Genomic DNA, 19,931 nt, shown 5'->3' with positions numbered 1-19,931 from the left:
AATTGGGGGTGAGACAAGGTGAAAGACATGATGGCATCTATTTTATTCATGAAGTATAAGGTGAGATCAGGAAAGGATGACAAAGATTTGGAGACAGAGAATAAGCTGTCAAATGGTTGTCTATTCACAATCAGAGTAGAAAAGTGACTTTACTGTGGAAGTATATTGAAAGTGTCCGATTGTGTTAGATGCTCATTTGGGGTTTATGATCATATATTTTATGTGACCTCAGTTAGCAGACAGGTGTATGATATTCTCCAATGTGGGTCAGGTGTTCAGGTGCAGATGCAACATACATGACTAGGGAGTGACAAGACTGAAAGACACAGGCAAGTAACCACAACAATTTAAAACGAGAGAGCTCCAAGTTTCTGAAAGCCCCCAACACAATGGGATTGCAAGTTAGGCCACCTGCTAGCTATATCCTAGACCCAGACGTTTTCCAGTGGAGAGGAGAGGGTGACAGAAAACATTTCCATAGAGGGCAGGGCAGTGGGGAGTATGAGGTAAGGTCAGAGTCACCTAGGGATTTTTAAAGCCACACTTGCTCACTCCCCAGCGATGCTGAGAAACAGCACCCCATGGGAGGTATGGATCCAAAATGGAAAATTTTTCTTTTAGTGGACATTACTATTGATGGGAATGGGCCAAATCCTTAGAGTAGATGGAATAGAAAAACAAATTGTGAATGACTGGCACAGTTCATACACTCCTAGAAGAAAAAGAAGTAGGCAGAAGGACACAGCATGAGCTCAGTAATAAAAAGTCAAACCAAACTTCTCACTTCCTCTTCTCAGTGTATTAAAAGACTGCCAGATCAGGGCAAGTGGACAAGCAAGAACAAAGATTTTGTTCTGTGGGGAATAGGAGAGGGAGATGTTTAGAAATAGGTGGAAGATTATTGAGTAATATTAAGGGTCCAACTGATGTTCAAAGTCAGGCATGGCAGTAATCTGCATTCTTCAGTAATGCTCTCCCTCAATCCTGAAGAGCATAGACATAGCATTAGAAAATGTGGGCTGAGCGCAGTGGCTCATGCCTGTAATCCCAATACTTTGGGAGGCTGAGGTGGGTGGATCACTTGAGGTCAGGAGTTCGAGACCAGGCTGACCAACATGGTGAAATCCCGTCTCTACTAAAAATACAAAATTAGCTGAGCACAGTGGTGGGCACCTGTAATCCCAGCTACTTGGAAGGCTGAGGCAGGAGAGTGGCTTGAACCCAGGAGGCAAAGGTTGCAGTGAGCCGAGATCGTGCCACTTCACTCCAGCTTGGGCAACAGGAGTGAAACTCCATCAAAAAAAAAAGGAAAGGAAAAGGAAGGGAAGGGAAAAGAAAGGAAAGGAAGGGAAAGGAAAGGAAAAATGTGATCTTGACTTTGGAGTTCTGCCCAGTGTGTTGGAAAAATCTAGGGAGGAAGAAGTCCAAGGTCCTGGTGAAAAGACTGAAGTGATGAACCCAGGGAACGAGGTAAGTTGAGGGAAAGAAAGGAGGCAAGGGCTGGGCACAGTGGCTCACGCCTGTAATCCCAGCACTTTGGGAGGCCGAGGAGGGCGGATCACAAGATCAGGAGATCGAGACCATCCTGGCTAACATGGTGAAACCCCGTCTTTACTAAAAATACAAAAAATTAGCCGGGCATGGTGGTGGGCACCTGCAGTCCCAGCTACTGGGGAGGCTGAGGCAGGAGAATGGCGTGAACCCGGGAGGCAGAGCTTGCAGTGAGCCAAGATTGCACGACTGCACTCTAGCCTGGGCACAGAGCAAGACTCCATCTCATAAAAAAAAAAGAAAGAAAGAAAGAAAGAAACAGAAAGGAGGCAAGAAGGAGACTCTTTGGACTGAGATACTAGGGGAGAAAGTGCAGCCACAAACCAAAAATCTTGTTGGATTGAAGAGCTGGTGTGGAGGGAATCAAGACGTGGGTGACATGGCAGGAGTATGGGTTGTGGTCATATAGCGGGAGGACAGTTTTTCACGTGGGTTTCCTGGAGAGGAATCAGATGTTTCTGACCATTACTAGCTATGTGCTAGCCTAGGAAGTTCATTCTTAAGTCTTTCAGAAGTAGAAGAAAGCAGGAAAATTGCTTGCTAAATTACCCACGAAAGTCAAAGCCTTTCTTCTTTAGAACTTTTGAAAGTGAATTGTCAGTAGGACATATGGGGCTTGATCTGGTAAACCATCTCATGATTTTAAATTTTCATTTGGGATTTTTATCTACTTCTTCATAGCAGAGCAAAACAAACTTGTCTTTTTCCCATAAATATAATTTAAAAAGAGACAGGCTGAGGATACCTACCAATGGGTCACTCTAGGCCTTGCCAAAGTATGGGATCAGGATATGAAGTAAATCCCATTAATTGCTGTAATTGATAGCTCCAAAAGGGAGTATGGCATACAATTAGAAGTTCCCAAAAGTTTGCAGTTCCGCTGGAGATGTTATAAAATAGAATCAGCGTTATTAGCCCACATTCAAGCAAAAGCTTGTTTAAAGTGGGGCATTTTCTAACTTCTTATGGATAAACTAGGCCTCTCTTGACAGTTTTGTTAAATTTAGTGTTCCGTGAAACTTATCAAGGCCTTTAATATTATGTACATGCCCTTAATTATAAACACATATTTCTTCTCTATTGCAAGATTTCTCCTGAACTTTACAGATCTGTCAGTGAAAGAGGAAACTTGGATACCACATGTGGAAATAACAAAAGTGGGATATGAACCTCGATTAACTAGCACATAAAGAGTGCTGTTCCTTGAAAAAAGCTGTTGGATTCATTTAGGTCATCATCTTTTGATGAACGTACTCTTGCTAGTATAACCTTCTTATTATCATGGAGTTACAAATTAGGTCTGGAAAAGACAACTGGAAACATCTGGCCCCTTCTAAAGCAATAACATTCCAGTGTGTTTTTTGACATACTATGCAGACTCTTCCAATAATTCTGGATCTTACACATTAAAAGCTCTCAAGCAAAGGTGCTAGTTTGATTTTTTTAATGTTTTATTTCCCCCAAAATAACAAATAACTGGATATACACATTTCCATTTTATAATCACTATCACACTGTAATCTAATTACTTGTTTAAATGTCTGTTTCCTCACTAGATTAGCCCCTTAGAGAACAAAACATGTATCCATCTGTGTAACCTCCTTATGAAACTACAGGTATGCGCTAGAACTGTATCCTCTACAAACAAGAGTACCAATAGGTGAGTAGCTTTCTTTAAGAACATTTATTGCAGTATTGTTAAAATGACAGCAAACTGGAACTAAATCAAATGTCCATCAAGTGGGGAATAATTTTAAAAGTTATAGTAAATCTATAGATAGAATATTATTTGGCTTTAAAAAAAATGAGTTAGAGCTGCATCAGTTGACCTGGAGAGATGTCCATGATATATTGCTACATGAGAAAAGCAACTAACAAGCAGAATTATAGAGTGTTATTCAAAATTGTAAAAGTAAACAACGACACCTTGTGAAAAAGATACGTGTTTATGGTTGTTGGACAATATTCATAATGCACTAACAGGGGTTACCTTAAGGATGATCAGGAATTAAGGTAAATGAGTGTGGGAGAATATCGCTAGCAAAATGCAAAAATACTCATGCCATAATGCTAAGAGAAAATGCAGAATGCATTACTGGTTGATGCCAGGCATAGTTCTTAAAGCTCTACATAGACTGTTTCACTTCCTGCCTGCACCAACTCTGTGAGGTAGGGATTATTATTTCTTTAATTTCACATAACAGAAAACTGTGTTCCAGAGAAGTTACTGAATTGGCCAGTGGTCACACAATAATTGGCAAAGCTAAGACAAAATAATAACAGGCAAATAGGCAAAAAATAAAATTGTATTTTTTTCCTAGAAACTAATCAGATCAAATGAAAAATATCCATTTAATTAAGTAATAGACCTGTGGATTATTTTTTTGCCTCAAATTTTTGCTATTATTTAATATTACTTCATTTAAATAAAGTAAAATTATTAAAAATAAATACAATAAAATGGCTAGTATGGTGGTTTTCAAAATCTGTCCTCAAGGTCTTCGATGTGGGAGGTCTACGTTTCTTCCCTTTGAATCAGGTGGGGCCTGTGACTGATGTCTCTGGGCAACCACATAGGAGAAGCAACATTTTGTGCTTTTGGATGCTGAGTCAAAAAAGGTAATACAGCTTCCTCCTGGCTTCCTTTTTGGGAAGCTTGCTTCGGAGGATGCCAGCCACCATGAAGCGAGTCTCATACAGAGAGGAAATGAGGCCCCAGCCAACAGGCAGCATCTACTATCAGACTTCAGATGGTGCCAGCCTCTCTCTAGCCTTGGAATCTTCTAGCTGAGGCCCCAGAAATCACAGAGCAGAGACAATTTACGCCAACTACACTTTGTCTGAATCTACAGTGAGCATAATAAATGTCTGAGTTTTTGTTTGTTGTTATTGTTTTGTTTATGTTTGGTTTTGTTTGTTTTGTTTTGCTACAAATTACACAGCAACAGATAGCTGGAAGAGATTCTGCAGTGATGTTCGTCAGTTTGGGGTAGGTTTTCCCTTAGTTTTATTCTTCTGCTCTCTTTAGGCACATTGTGGTGGTTAATTTTATGTATCAATCTGGCTGGGCCACAGCGCCCAAATATTTGGCCAAACATTATTCTATATGTTTCTGGTGAAGGTGTTTTTTTTATGAGATTAATATTTAAATGAGCAGACTTTGAGTAAAGCCAATGACACTCCATGATGTGGATGGGCCGTATCCATTCAGATAAAAATCTTAATAGAACAAGGACTGACCTCTCCAGCAAGAAGGAATTCCGCCAGCAGATTGAACTGCAACTCTTGCCCGATCTTCCTGCCTGCCACCTACCTCATCAGGTTTTGGATTCACCAAGCCTCCAGAATCACAGGAGCCAATTATGTCAAAACAAACCTTTGTTTGTCATCATTGTTTTGTTCGTGTTTTGGTTTGATTTGGTTTGGATGGGCTCAAGTGATCACTCTTCCTCTGAGCCAATCCAGTTCAATTAAGTTCATATCCCATTGCTACCCCTCTAATTTTCTCACCTTGTTCAGCACACAGAAGAGAAATCTTACTTCTGCTATGACAGGACTGCCTAGATTTGGAAACATAAAATGGCATAACATAACCTCTCTCTCTCTCTCTCTCTCTCTCTCTCTATATATATATATATATATACACACACACACAATCTCTGAATAGCACACATATTACACACATTATACCTTTAACTCTGCTTCCCAAACTACTCACCAGTTGCGCCTGCATCCAAACCTCATTGTAGTATCCAAATAAATCACTTCTGTTTAAGTTATTATATATGTGATATATTTAAGAGGTCTAGAAAGAGACTAATAGTAGCATAGAGTCAATCTTCTAAACTTCTTTCTCTCTCTCCCTCCTTAGGACAAAAATCGGAAGCAATATGCAGCCATTTCCAACAAATGAGCAGCCCATATATTAGATGGCAACATCAAGGATAGAAAACTTTGGGAAGATAAAGGCCTGGGAAGTAGATTAGCTGTGGCTTTCGCCTGGATGAGGCTTCACGGAGTTACATATGCCACTGAGAATTCCTGAGTGACAAAGTGATCAAATCCAGACAAAGGGAGAAAGGAAAGGTGCAGCTTACCCCTCGAAGCAGTGGGCAACTGTCAGAACCCACTTCTTGGCAATGAGGACACAGCCACAGATATGTCCACTGGGTTCACTCTGCAGAGAACACTGCCATGGCCACCTTCCAGGGCGACTCGTCCGACCCCCAAGGATCCTTTTGTTCATTCGGGCAGCAAGGCGGCGCCCACAGTCTACCAAGGAGCAGAAGACAGGTTTGTGAGTTGATGCCAAACCTTGCTAAATGCTTAGCTCTTTGCTGTCACTTACAAGCGATCACTCTTCCCCTGAGCCAATCCAGTTCAACTAAGTTCATATCCCATTGCCACACCTCTAATTCTCTCACCTTGTTTAGTACACAGAAGAGAAATTTTACTTCTGCTCTGACAAGACTGCCTGGATTTGGAAACATAAAATGGTATAACATTAAGTTATATATCTCCTGTTCAATTCAAACACTTTACCAGTGAAAAACAAGACAGCTCCAACTGTTACCACCGGAAATCACATTCTCTGAGCAACGATTCCTCTTGGTGCAGGAATTCTCAAGGCAGGAGTGTGGTCAGATATTAATCATGCTGTAGGCGGGAGTATATAGAATATCTATACTTCATTTTTTTAGTTTATTTAATGTCATCATAATTTAATTTCACATTTGTGGGAAAAGAAACCATTTTAACAAAATTTCCCAGATCATTTTGGCTGGTGGAACCACAACGTAAATTCAAACTACAATTCTCAAGGGGAGATGGGAGTACTTTTTAGAATTAGTGGTGAGGAGGCAGCATGTCAGATTTTTATGCTTATACAAAGTGGCATGTGCTCAAAACAAGTTGAGAAATAGTCCAAGATGAGTAAAATATCACTTCAGAAATTTAAAGAACAGATTAAGGAATGGAATATTTAGACTGGAAAAGAGTCTTACCAAGACTCTCAAGGTTAAATTTCCGCTATATGAGAAGTTGACAAGAGAAAAAGTAGCTTAAATTTATTTCATATAACTTTAGATGACATGATCAGAACTAGTAGGTGCAATTTACAAGAATTGTGCGTTCAGGAAAAGAATTTTCTAAAATCTAAATTCAACTTTGAATGCAAGAACATGGTCCCTGTTAAAGGATCTTTCAGTGTGATGGCACAAGATAATTCAGTTTGGGGTAGAAATTTTAATCACTAAGTTCTCTTCCAACCATGAAACATTTACATTACGACCTCAATGTAAATGAAAAAGGACAATAAAAACCCATGTTGGGACTTTCAAAAATACTATGATGTACTTAGAATCCTAGATCTCTCAGATTGAAAAAAAAAATCCAACCCTAAATATATAATTTCCACATTCCTTTCTGAAGATTTACTATATTTTCATTTCTTGCTAAATTTACGTAGCAGCACGTATAATTATTTGCATACAATAAATTATGTGATACAGGAAAAGCTCATTTGCTTTCTACCCTCCCACAGTCTAAAATCCTCTCTTCCTTACTCTCTATTACATTATTCTAAATTTATTTGCAGCACTTACCAAAGTATAAAATTATTTTTACTAATTTATAATCTTTATTTTCACCCCATATAGTGTATGTTCCCTAAGATGAGGGCCTTCGTTTCCCCTCATTCACTTCTACATCCCCTCAAAGCCTAATACTGAACTTGGTATTAAAGAAATACTTAATAATTAGTTGTTATTTGTTAGATTGAAAACACATAGCTCTTAGGAATAGGAAAAGTCATCAACGACTATTCATCCAACTTCTTAGTGGAAATTGCAGTTATATAAGATAACACTTCTAGTTAGTAAACCAGGACTAGAACCAAGTTTACCAACTCCCAATCTAGAATGAGTTATTTTATTTATTTATTTACTTGACCTGAAAGGTTTTCTCTGGGATTACAGGTTTGGGGAAACAAATCACTTGGTTAAAAGATTTAGGTCATTGTTTTAGAGGAAGCACTTCAGTTGACAAATATTCAGAAATTTGTCTGCAGAGTTTGTTCTATGGGGAAAATGTCAAGACTTTTTAAGAGGAAATGGTCCATTTTTAGTTTTCCTCTTTAAAATTCTTAAGAAGTAGCAACATTTATGAGCTTCAGAGTCAGATATATTTATTTAGAGTTCAGACACTATCACTTAGCATCTGTGGGCTGTGAGATTTGAGCAAGTTATTTAAATATTCAAGCTGTAAAATATTGGATAATCATCCATGGTTCACAAATCTATTATGAGGTTTAAATGAGTCAGTGTATATAAGACTACCTAGCTGTGTGCCTATAAAGTAATAAGAACTTAGTTAAGTGTAAATTTCCTCAATTTATCTTCCTCCTACACCCCACCCATAGACAAGGGAAGCAACCCTGTTTAAGATGCAATGATTTTTTAGGGTAAACTTAAGTGTACTTTCAAGGAAACTTGATTATAATTTCATTTTCTGTCTATTCCTCTCTTAGACATTCCAAGTTTTCTTAGTTATCATTACTTCAATTCCCTCTGTTAACTAGTTCTATGTAGCATCTGTAGGAAATGTGGACATGAGGGTTTATTTTGAATAAGATATTAAAAGAAATCCAAGATTGGAACCCAAGTTCCTCTCCTCACCATGATAGTTTCTGTAATCATAAATAAAAGAGAAAAAAAAATCTATGTCTAGAAAGAAGAAATAAAAGCAACCAATGTTGAAATGTAAAGGCAATAGTGAATCTATGGAAACTCTTTACTGATATGACAAATTTGGATTATCTTAAGTTAAAAAATGGAAGAAAGGCCCAATGATAAACTCTTGCTCTGTAATCTGACTCTACACAGCTCTTATGAATGCGTTCTTACCCATTTACTAGAAGTTCATGTAAAGTGGTCCCATTGAGGATCTCCCAGTTGGAGTGCAATGTCAGCCACCGCAGCTCTTTCTCCTGTTCCTGTATCAATTTGGTCACAGATGGTTCTCTGATACAAAGCAAATACTGGATCAGTATTCAAAGTACAATGATCTTTGAAGAGGCATTATCATTATTTAGCACTCATTCCCTTTCAAAAAGAAGCACCAAATCATGTCAACAGTTCAAGCGGAGAATTTGGACTATTACAAATTGTTAGAGCTGTTTTAGTTATTCTCCCTGCTGACCTGTGTTTGAACTTCATGAGGTGTTAGGATTATAATGTGTATGATACAAAAGTCCCAACAGGTAAAACATAAGAATAACTTTGGGCAGAGATCAAAAGTAAAATAAAATATATCTAGCTGGGTTTTTTTCCTCCTTTCTTGTCCATTGTAATTCTGCAATATAGCAATATAAAATAAAATAAACAACACATAAAGAGAATCAGTGGCCATTTAGCATCTATTTAGACAGCATAAAAGTTGTAAGAATTGTAATATTTCTATGTTTCTAGGTTTTTTTTTTTGACAGAGTCTTGCTCTGTTGCCCAGGCTGGAGTACAGTGGTGCAATCTCAGCTCACTGCAACCTCTGCCTCAGGGTTCAAGTGCTTCTCCTGCCTCAGCCTCCCAAGTAGCTGGGATCACAGGTACATGCAATCATGCCCGGCTAATTTTTATATTTTTAGTAGAGATGAGGTTTCACCATGTTGTCCAGGATGGTCTTAAACTCCTGACCTCAAGTGGTCTGCCCACCTCAGCATCCCAAACTGCTGGGATTACAGGCATGAACCATGGCACCTTGCCTCATCTGATTATTATTTTTAAACTATTGTAATCACATAATAGAAAATGAACAAAAACTTCCCCCAACTCATACTTTTAAAAAGGCAAGGAAGAACCCTCTAAAGGGAATACTTGATGATAGAATAAGAGCCAAAGATTAAAAACACAAGAGTATTTCATAACGAATTATAAACATTTGATTTTAAAACAAATGTCATACATCCTAGCCACAATGAAGAAGAGTGGCATAAGATATAAATTTATTTAGAAATTTGAATTGACAGATTATTGAAGATATCAAAAAAACCTCTTACAAAAATAAGAATTTTTCTTTTTCTTGGCCAAAATGAATCTGGCTCTCCATCAATTCCGGAAGTTCTGAATGCAGAGGCAAAGTGAGATGGAAAGTATAAAAGTCAGAGGCCACACATACTGGTCATGGTGTTTCTCCTGATAACCTGCATCCTGAGAATTCCCTTCTGCGACAGAACTACCTATGGACCTCCTAAATCCAGGTAAAGCCAAAGGAAGATAAACTTTAGATTTTGTTAGTTAATCAGGTCATTCTTAAATCAGGTATTCATAGGGCAACAAGATACTTGCATGGGGAGTGCAATTAGGAGAGAGCGTGCACTGATGCTGGATAGGAAAATCGTTGCAAAGAACACCAGCCTTTCAATGCAAAAGGCCCCCTAGCTGCCCTGAGGAAGGGCTCCACAGACATCCACAGGGTGTTTTTGCATTTCATTCATTAGCTTCCAAGAAGAAAGGCAATGTAGCCGGAATTTCTCAGTTATAAGTGGAAAATTTAAGAAATTAATCATCAAGGATAGGGGACTGTCATTATGAAAATTAGGTTTTCATGAAATTCTTGAACACTGGCATGTTTCTCATGCACAAACATAAACTTTCAGCACCGGAAATGTCATCCAATGGCCCATTTTAAAAAGTCAGTGAATTTGGTTGGTTGTATTTCTGCCATCGTACAGAATCTGAGCATCTGCATAATTTCAATTTTCCTTTCTTTTTTTCCCAGCTTTATTGAGGCATTCTTAACAAATAAAAATTGTACATATTTAAGGGGTGTAATGCAATGTTTGATATATGTATACCTTGTGAAATGGTTACCACAATCAAGCTAAGAAGCATATCTATCACCACATAGTTACGTGTGTGTGCGTGTGTGTGTGTGTGTGTGTGTGTAGTAAGAACACTAAGGCCAAGAATCTTAGCAAATTTCAAGTATACAATTTAGCATCGTTAACTACAGTCACTGTGTTGTACATCAGATCTCCAGAACTTATTCATTCCACATTACTGAATCTTTGTACTCTTTGACCATCTCCCCATTTTCCCCATCCCCTAGTTTTTGGCAACTAACATTCTACCCTCTGCATTTACGAGTTGACTTTTTTAGATTCCACATACAAATGAGATCATGCAGTATTTGTCTTTCGGTGCTTGGCGTATTTCACTTAACATGTCCTCCAGGTTTATCCATGTTGTCTCAAATGGCAGAACTTCCTTCTAAGAATACTGAATACTGTTCTATTGTGTAAAGAAAATGCAGTGTGTGTATGTGTATTCTTTGCATAAAATTCCTATTGTGTAAAGAAATATATATTCTATTGTGTAAAGAAAATGTGACATCACATTTTCTTTATCCATTCACTCATCAACAAACACTGAAGTTGTTTTCATATCTTGGGTATTATGAAGAGTGCTGTAATTAACATGACAGTGCAGATGTCTTTTTGAGATAATTATTTCACTTCCTTTAGATATATACCCAGAAGTGGGATTGATGGATCATATGGTAGGTAGTTCTATTTTAAATTTTTTGAGGAATCTCCATACTGTTTTTCATAATTGCTGTACCAATTAACATTTCTACCAAGAATATATAGGGTTTCCCCCTCTTCACATCTCCCCAACATTTTTTAAATGTTTTCTCTTTTTGATAACCATTTTAACAGATATGAGGTGACATTTCATTGTGATTTTAATTTGCATTTCCCTGATGATTAGTAATGCTGAGCACCTTTTCTTATACTTGTTGGCCATTCTAGGTCTTCCTTTTAGAAATGTCTGTTCAGGTCCTTAGTCCATTTTTCAATCAGGTTATTTGGCTTTTTACTATTGAATTATTTTAGTTCCTTATGCATTTTGGATACTAACCTTATTGGATATATGGTTTTTTTAAATAACTTTGAAAATTATAAAAGTAATACTCATACATAGAAAAACATCGCCAATTATAAAATGAAAAAGTTGTTTTCTTCTCCTACCATACCAACGATTATAAAATGAAAAAGTTGTCTTCTTCCTATCTTAGATGCATAGAAACAACCACTGTAAATAGTGTTTGAGTATCTTTGTCAAGCTTTTTCTACAATTCATGTATACATATCCCTCCTTTGCTACACACATTGTTCTGTGTGGTCTTGATATTTTCACTTAGCGACTTATCTTAGAAGTCTTTCCACCATAATAGCTACCAGGTGTTAACTGTTTTCTATATGACAAGCACTAAAAGACTTGTTTTATTTAACCATCTCAACAACTCTGTGATGTAGACTTTATAATTATTTCCCATTTTGGAGATGAAAAAACTGAGGTAAAGAAAATAAGTAACATGCCCAAGGCACAAAACAAGCAGACGGCAAAGCTGGTAATTTAATCCCTATGATCTCATGTCAGAGTACAGTTCTTAAACTGTGAACGCTACACGGTTCTCCCTCATTGACAGCAAATCATGTTCTTTTGATAGCTGCATAGTGTTTGTTACATGGATGTTCGTACATTTACTTAACTAATCTCTGCGCACATAGGTTTTGTCCTATTTGGGGCTATGACAAAATAGTAGCAGTTAATATCCTTAACATTCGCCTTCGCCTACATGCAAAAGTATGATTTTGGAATAAATTCCTAGAAATAAAATCATTGAATCAAAATTTGAATTTTTGATTAGTATTATGAACTTCCATTTCAAAGAATAATACTCATATATATGCACATCAAGAATATGTGTGCCTGTACTTCTCCATTTTTAAAACTATGTAAATCATCTTACGTAAAAGGTGTCTGGAACTTAAGAGCTGCTCAAATTTTGTTTGATGATTGGGATTGCTTTTGACTTAAATAATTGAAACCTTTTTATATTATATGAAAAGACAAAAAAGTCCTGTTGTGTAGAAAGCAAAAGAGAAAATTTAAGTATCAATATCACTGTATCTTAACTGAGTCTGTGCAGGTAATACAGACTCAAAATGCTTCCATAGCATCTATGGATTCATACACGGAGAAGGAAATTTTAGCAATGATCTAATCCAGCAGCTAGGGAAAGAGTACAAGTGGAGGCCCAATTGCCATTTGTCTACATATTTAGATGTTATAAATCAAGTTATCAAGCTGTCAAAGAAAATTTCTCTCCTCCTCTCTTGGCAAACATATCTGTTAGGTTCAAATACAGAACTCTTGGACTCCTGAGAACGTGGGTTTCAAACTTTAGCATTCATCAGAATCACCTGGAGGACCTGTTACAACACAGACTTGTTGGCCTCATCCCCAGATTTTCTGATTCAGTTAAGTCTCAGATGGGACCCAAAATCTCTCTACCAAGATCACAGGTGATGATGATGATGCTGGTCTGAGACCACACTTTGAAAACATCACTCTAGAAAAGGGATGAGGCTCCATGTGAGCATAACTCCTTGGCTAACAGAGTCCTTACCCCATGGGGTGAGCTAGAGGAGGAGGGCCAGAGGGTCCCTCTAAATCAGGGTTTCTCACCCTAGATGCTATTGACAAGTTATACCAGTTAATTAATTGCTGTGTAGAGTGATTCCTGTGCACTGCAGGATGTTTTGTAACATCCCTGGTTTCTACCCACTCTTTGCGAGCAAGACCCCATCAACCCTGGATTTACAATTAAAAAAATAATGTCTACAGACATTCCAAACGTCCCCTAGGACAGGGGTCCCCAGCCCCAGGGCCCCTGTTAGGAACCAGGCCACACAGCAGGAGGTGAGTGCGGGGCAAGCCAGCAAAGCTTCATCTGTGTTTGCAGCTGCTCAGCATCACAGGCATTACTGCCTGAGCTCCTCCTCCTGTCCAATTAGCGGCCTTAGATTCTCCCAGGAGTGTGAATCCTATTGTGAACTGTGCATGCGAGGGATCTAGGTTGCGTGCTTCTTATGGGAATCAAATGCCTGATGATTTGTCACTGTCTCCCATCACCCTCAGATGGGACCATCTAGTTGTAGGAAAACAAGCTTAGGTTTCCCACTGATTCAACATTATGGTGAGTAGTATAATGATTTCATTATATATTATAATGTAATAATAATAGAAATAAAGTGCACAATAAATGGAACGTGACTGAATCATGCCAAAACCATTCCCCCCATCCCATCCTGGTCTGTGGAAAAATTGTCTTCCACGAAACCAGTCCCTGGTGCCAAAAAGGTTGGGGATTGCTGCCCTGGGGCAAAGTCACCCCTGGTTGAGAACCACTGCTCCAAATCATGGAGCCCAGGGCAAGGCCCCTCTGCTCTGGGCCTGAAGGCAGTGCTATACAGAGAAGCAGAAGGATTTGCCTTATATTTGCTTCTTGAGGAATTGTGTAGTCATAAGACACACATACAAATCTATCACTTTTCTGATGTTGAAATGAGAGAACAGAGCTCATTAGGAGTTTTGGAACATCCTGACATTATGAGAGGGATTAAATATTTCAAGGCTTAGGAGAACAGCCAGATCCCTAGACAATTTGGCCTACTCTCCCATCCTCAAGTCACTTTGTTTTAGTAATAAATATCCCATGCTTGAATTATGATTATGTTGGGGCTGCTTACTTAAAAAACGAAGGTCATCACAAATTCCCCCAAAACCAGGGCTTTTTTCTTACCTCTAACAACAAGACAGAAGTGCAGGAATTACCTAGACATGTAACACACTTCAGTTGAAGGATAAGCTTTGTCCTCTTGCATCTATTGATGGGGGAAAATAATCTAAGCATCCAACCTTAGTCCTTGATGGTTCATCTTGACATATAAATGCCTTTCACGTGGATAAGATAAATTTTTTACAATTCTAAATATCCTATTCCAAACTTGAAACATTTACACTAAACATTTTGTATCTGATTTCAAAAATCTCTTCTTGAATCTTGTCATATTCTCCCTGTTTGGGTTCCATAGATTTGACATACTAGTACTGAAAGGTAGTTATTGTGTCAAGTAGAAATTTTAACAGGCAGGTACTAATAGGTTTCAAACAAAACATGAATGAACTGTGCTACAGAAACATTTCTCAGGCTGGATAGCTCAGTTCAATGGGAGTTTATACAGCAAAACTTCCATCAGTAGAAATGCTTAAAGCAGAGCATAAGTTCTGAGCTTATTTTTCTAGTTAACTCAGTATTTTAAAAACACTTTTTATTGCAAACCTAACTGATGATGATAGATAGATAGATAGATAAAGATAGATAGATTTTTTTTTTTTTTTTGAGATGGAGTCTCGCTCTGTCGCCCAGGCTGGAGTGCAGTGGCGTGATCTCAGCTCACTGCAATCTCCACCTTCCAGGTTCAAGCAATTCTCCTGCCTCAGCCTCCTGGGTAGCTGGGGACAACAGGCTCATGCCACCACGCCCAGCTAATTTTTGTACTTTTTGGTGGAGATGGGGTTTCATTATGTTGCCCAGGCTGGTCTCGAACTGCTGACCTCAAGTGATCCACATGCCTCGGCCTCCCAGAGTGCTAGGATTATAGGCGTGAGCCACTGCGCCCAGCCTATAATTTTATTCTTTTATTATGTGTTTGTCTATCTCAGAGATGGAGTGTAATAACTGTATTAGGCAAGGATCTATAGGTACAAATGACAATACTATCTCAAAGCAAAGCGGGGAGGTTAATGGATCATAAAATTAACTTGCAGAGCATTAATATTTCATAAAATAAAATAATCAACAAAACTAAATATTTAATCCATTTCCAATATAAAAATTACAAAATTGTAATGTGAACTAAAATTTAAATTTATAAAATATGACTGTAAAATATACATTATCATTCTAATATAAATTAGAAAACAAAATTAATAAAATAAAGCACCATTTAAAATAAACATCTTATTAAAAGTGTAAAAATAATCAATCATAAACATTTTGAATTAAAATATCATTGGAACATATATAAAATTCAGTCTTATAAAATAAACATGTTGTAAGAATATTTTTGAGCAGAAGTGTCTACCTCTTTTGGAATCTATGCCAGTCCAGCTATTTCCTTCTGGCTATTTTATTTTATTTTATTTTATTTTATTTTATTTTATTTTATTTTTTGAGATGGAGTCTTGCTCTTTTTTCGAGACCTTGACCTTTTGGGAGAACACTTTTTTTTGAGAGACAGAAACGCAACATTTTATTGACAATTTAATTTTAGTTTCAAAGAAAATATTTCTTGTTTATCTTCACATCTTTTGTTTCATCATGTAAAGCTAGAGATTATCAGTTTCAATTTCAACATGACTTTTTAAATTCCAGTTCTTCAGAAAGACTGAGAACCAGAGTAGAATGTATTTTTCTAACACAAGTCTTGCTTTGTTGGCTGCTTTTTTCTTCTTCTTGAGTATAACAGGAATATAAAAATGCTTTCTAAAAATATGTGCATCTCTTTTCACTTCAAAGTTTTAAGTCAATATACAACTCTATGGATCCATTACCAGATAAATTAATTCAAAATTCAAGACAAATTAAGCAAATATTGAATTAACCAAAAAATCGGCATTTTAAAAGTGCCTAAAATAGTGCTGGAATATATGAGTATCAAAAAGTGGAAATGTAATCAATTACTAAAGAGATGTGGATGGTCTTCAAGATGACTGATGCCAGGGAACCAGTACCCTCAGGGCTCTTCAGCTCGTCTCCACTTCCTTCCGTGTTGTGGGGAGGAGGGCAAAGGGGATGGCAGCTTGATTGGCTTAAAGTAACTTTTCTATAAGCCAGAGGACTGGTTGCCTACAGCTCTAAACTCACAGGCATTCGTCTTTATGACCAAAAAAGAAAGAAGTCATCTCTCCCAGGTCCAATCAAAATAAATCTTGGCCGGGTGTGGCTCACGCCTATAATCCCAGCACTTTGGGAGGCCAAAGCAGGTGCATCACGTGAAGTCAGGAGTTCAAGACCAGACTGGTCTACATGTCGAAACCCTGTCTCTACTAAAAATACAAAAATTAGCCAGGCATGGTGGTGAGCACCTGTAATCCTAGCTACTCAGGAGTCTGAGGCAGGAGAAATCACTTAAACCTGGGAGGTAGAGGTTGCAGTGAGCCAGGATCACACCATTGCACTCCAGCCTGGGTGACAAGAGTGAAACTCTGTCTTAAATAAATAAACAAAAACCTTGTTGAAGATACAAATAAAAATCCTGTTGAAGAAACAAGTATCCCAAAGCCAATCACTGTGGCCTGGCAGTGAGACACTTTGATTGGTCCATCTTGGGATAGATACCTACCCCTCAACCAATCCCAGACTCAAAAGAGAAAGTCATGTACAAAAAAGGTTGCTCCCATTTGGAGCCCAAGGATAAAATGGGAAGTGAAGTAAATATCAGAAGGAAGGGACGTAGGTCCCAAAGGAAGGGAGGAATGCAGAGAAGCAACACAATAAGTGCCCGCTGCATGTGATCTTAATTGAAATGTGTTAGTTCAAAAGATCATTGTTCTTGAGAGTCAAGATTCTACATGTTCTTCAGTTTGTATGTTAGTTTTAAGAAGACATAGGAAATGTAAAAGATTTGGTTGAAATTAGACTTGACATGTTTATTAATGATACAATGGGTTAATCAGTGAGTGTTCAAGCTGATAAAAAGTGAGTTGGAGCTCAAAAGAAACATTATAGTGACAGTTTAAACAAGTGATGGAGCCAGATAGACAAGGGTTAAAACTGATGCTTACACGTTAATGAGGTGGGACAGAAATGGAGACAACAGATTGGCGTTGTATCAGATGGAGTCCCTCTCCATCTATTATTATTATTATTTTAGTTAGAGGAACAAATTACAAACATGTAAAAAACTATTTTGCATACTGATAAGTTGTTGGAATAAGACAAAATAACCAAATGTGATAGAGTTACACGCTGAGACTGAAAGCTGCCTCAAGTAGGATTGTCAAGGAAAGCCTAAGTCACAGATGTATGAGCTGAGACATGAATGATGAAGCCCTAGAGTTCTGCATTCTAAACAAAAATAACAGTGAAGGCAAACCCCCCAAGATGGGTATGAGCTTGAAATGTTTTAACATCAATATTAGGTCAATGTGTCTAAAGTTTAGTGGGTGAGTGGAGAATACTAGGATATGTATTGGGTCAGAGAGGAAGGCAGGGGCCAAATTATGCAGTGTCTGACAGGTCAGAGTAAGAAATCAGATTTTCAGTCCAAACTATAAAATAATAAGAAAAGAAGACCAAAGGCTTTTGCATGTAGGTAATATTGTTGCTGTCAGTCCTGTCTTTCAGGTAAAAGCCAGGTTGCACAGGGTTTTGAAGACAACATGAAAAAGACACCTTATCAGAAGTTAAGTCATCACTAAGGGTCTCCTGGAGTATCTAGCTTCAAAAGGAGACTGTTTCCTTACAAGGGCTTCTAACAGAAATAATACAAGCCCTCTTTGGTCAACTCCTGATGCATTATTCAAGTTCTAAATCATGTTCTTATTTACCCAGGATCCATTCATATCATGTCCAAGGCAATGCTGCAACCATGGTGATGACTGGGAGTAAATTTTAGGAGGAAGTTAAAGTGTAAACCCTTATACCAGGGATTATTAGGGACTAGTAGGTAATATAATAGATGTTGTCTTTGTGGTTTTGCCCAGATACAGAAATATTCTTTGAAAAGAATGTTTGACCAACTTCTATTGACCAACACTAAAAGATTAGGGCATAAAATCAAATTGCAACTAGCTCCATAAAAGCATTTTTGCCAAAATCATATGGCCCAGACACACTGTTTCCCGATTATCTAACTTTAGATAGAGTTTGTGGAGCCCAGAGATATAAAGAGTCACATTTCCCTTAGACTAACTCACTCAAATACCAGATGTTTCAACTGAGCATTTGGCAAATATTAGAAGGCAGTCTAAACTCTGATTTGTATCATCAATTAAATAAATGTCCATAGGTTTTTTCATACTGAACATGCAAGTAGCAAAGTCAATATGCTGTTGACATGGTTTGGCTGTATCCCCACCCAAATCTCATCTTGAATTGTAACTCCCACAATTCCCACATCATGGGAGGAACCTGGTAGGAGGTGATTGATTTATGGGGGTGGGTCTTCCTGTGCTGTTCTCATTATAGTGAATGAGTTTTAGGAGATCTGACAGTTTTAAAAATGGGAGTTTCCCTGCACAAGCTCTCTATTTTTGTGTGCTGCCATCCACGTGAGATGTGCTTGCTCCTTCTCACCTTCTGCCATGATTGTGAGGCCTCCACAGCCATATGGAACTGTAAGTCCATTAAACCTCTTCTCCACAGCCATATGGAACTGTAAGTCCATTAAACCTCTTTTTTTCTTCCCAGTCTCAGGAACGTCTTTATCAGCAGTGTGAAAATGGACTAATACAGTAAATTGGTACCAGTAGAGTGGGGTGCTACTGTAGATACCTGAAAGTGTGGGAGCAACTTTGGAAGTGGGTAACAGGCAGAGGTTGGAAAAGTTTGGAGGGCTGAGAAGAAGGCAGGAAAATGTAGGAAAGCCCCTAGAAACTAGTTGAATTGCTTTGATCAAAATGCTGATAGCAATATGGACAATAAAGTCCATGCTGAGGTGGTCTCAGATGGAAATGAGGAACTTGTTGGGAACCAGAGCAAAGGTGACTCTTGTTATGTTTTACCAAAGAGAGTGGTGGTATTTTGCCCCTGCCCTAGAGATTTGTGGAACTTTGAACTTGACAGACGATTTAGGATATATGGTAGAAGACATTTCTAAGCAGCAAAGCATTCAAGAGGTGACCTGGGTGCTGTTAAAGGCATTCATTTTTATAAGGGAAGTAGAGCATAAAAGTTAGGAAAATTTGCAGCCTGAAAATGCAATAGAAAAGAAAATACCATTTTCTGAGGAGAAATTCAAGCTGGCTGTGGAAGTAACGAGGAGCAGGATGTTAATCCCCAAGACAATGGGAAAATGTCTCCAGGACATGTCAGAGGTCTTCATGGCAGCCCCTCCCATCACAGGCCCAGAGGCCTAAGAGGAAAAAGTGGTTTCATGGGCTGGGACCAGGGTCCTTGTGCTGTGTGCAGCTTAGGGACTTCGTGCCCTGTGTCCCAGCCATGACAGCTATGACTAAAAGGGGCCAAGGTACAGCTCAGGCTGTTGCTTCAGAGGGTGGAAGCCCCAAGCATTGGCAGCTTCCACATGGTGTTGAGCCTGTGAGTGCACTGAAGTCAAGAATTGGGATTTGGGAACCTCTGCCTAGATTTCAGAGGATGTGTGGAAATGCCTGGATGCCTAGGCAGAAGTTTGCTGCAGGGCTGGGGCCCTCATAGAGAACCTCTGCTAGGCAGTGTGGAAGGGAAATGTGGGGTCAGAGACCCCCACAAAGAATCCCTACTGGGGCATTGCCTAGTGGAGCTGTGAGAAG

General features: G+C 38.4%; 1 protein-coding gene across 4 annotated transcripts in view; it reads right to left on the bottom strand.

Annotated features, from left to right (window-relative positions):
- Positions 1 to 19,931, bottom strand: part of CORIN (corin, serine peptidase) — a 250,529-nt gene that overhangs the window by 28,732 nt on the left and 201,866 nt on the right. For all 4 annotated transcript variants that reach the window (XM_032135377.2, XM_032135379.2, XM_032135378.2 and 1 more), the window contains 3 exons: positions 8,454 to 8,570; positions 5,976 to 6,025; positions 5,649 to 5,823 (listed from right to left, as the gene is read on the bottom strand). In XM_032135377.2, coding sequence (XP_031991268.1) covers positions 5,649 to 5,823; positions 5,976 to 6,025; positions 8,454 to 8,570 — 342 coding nt within the window. The remainder of the gene's footprint in view (positions 1 to 5,648; positions 5,824 to 5,975; positions 6,026 to 8,453; positions 8,571 to 19,931) is intronic.

The sequence above is a fragment of the Hylobates moloch genome, unplaced genomic scaffold (assembly GCF_009828535.3).
Source record: "Hylobates moloch isolate HMO894 unplaced genomic scaffold, HMol_V3 SCAFFOLD_17, whole genome shotgun sequence".
In the NCBI taxonomy this organism is placed as follows: domain Eukaryota; kingdom Metazoa; phylum Chordata; class Mammalia; order Primates; family Hylobatidae; genus Hylobates; species Hylobates moloch.
Note: the sequence above shows the minus strand (reverse complement) of the source record. Positions and strands in the feature narration are given on the sequence as shown.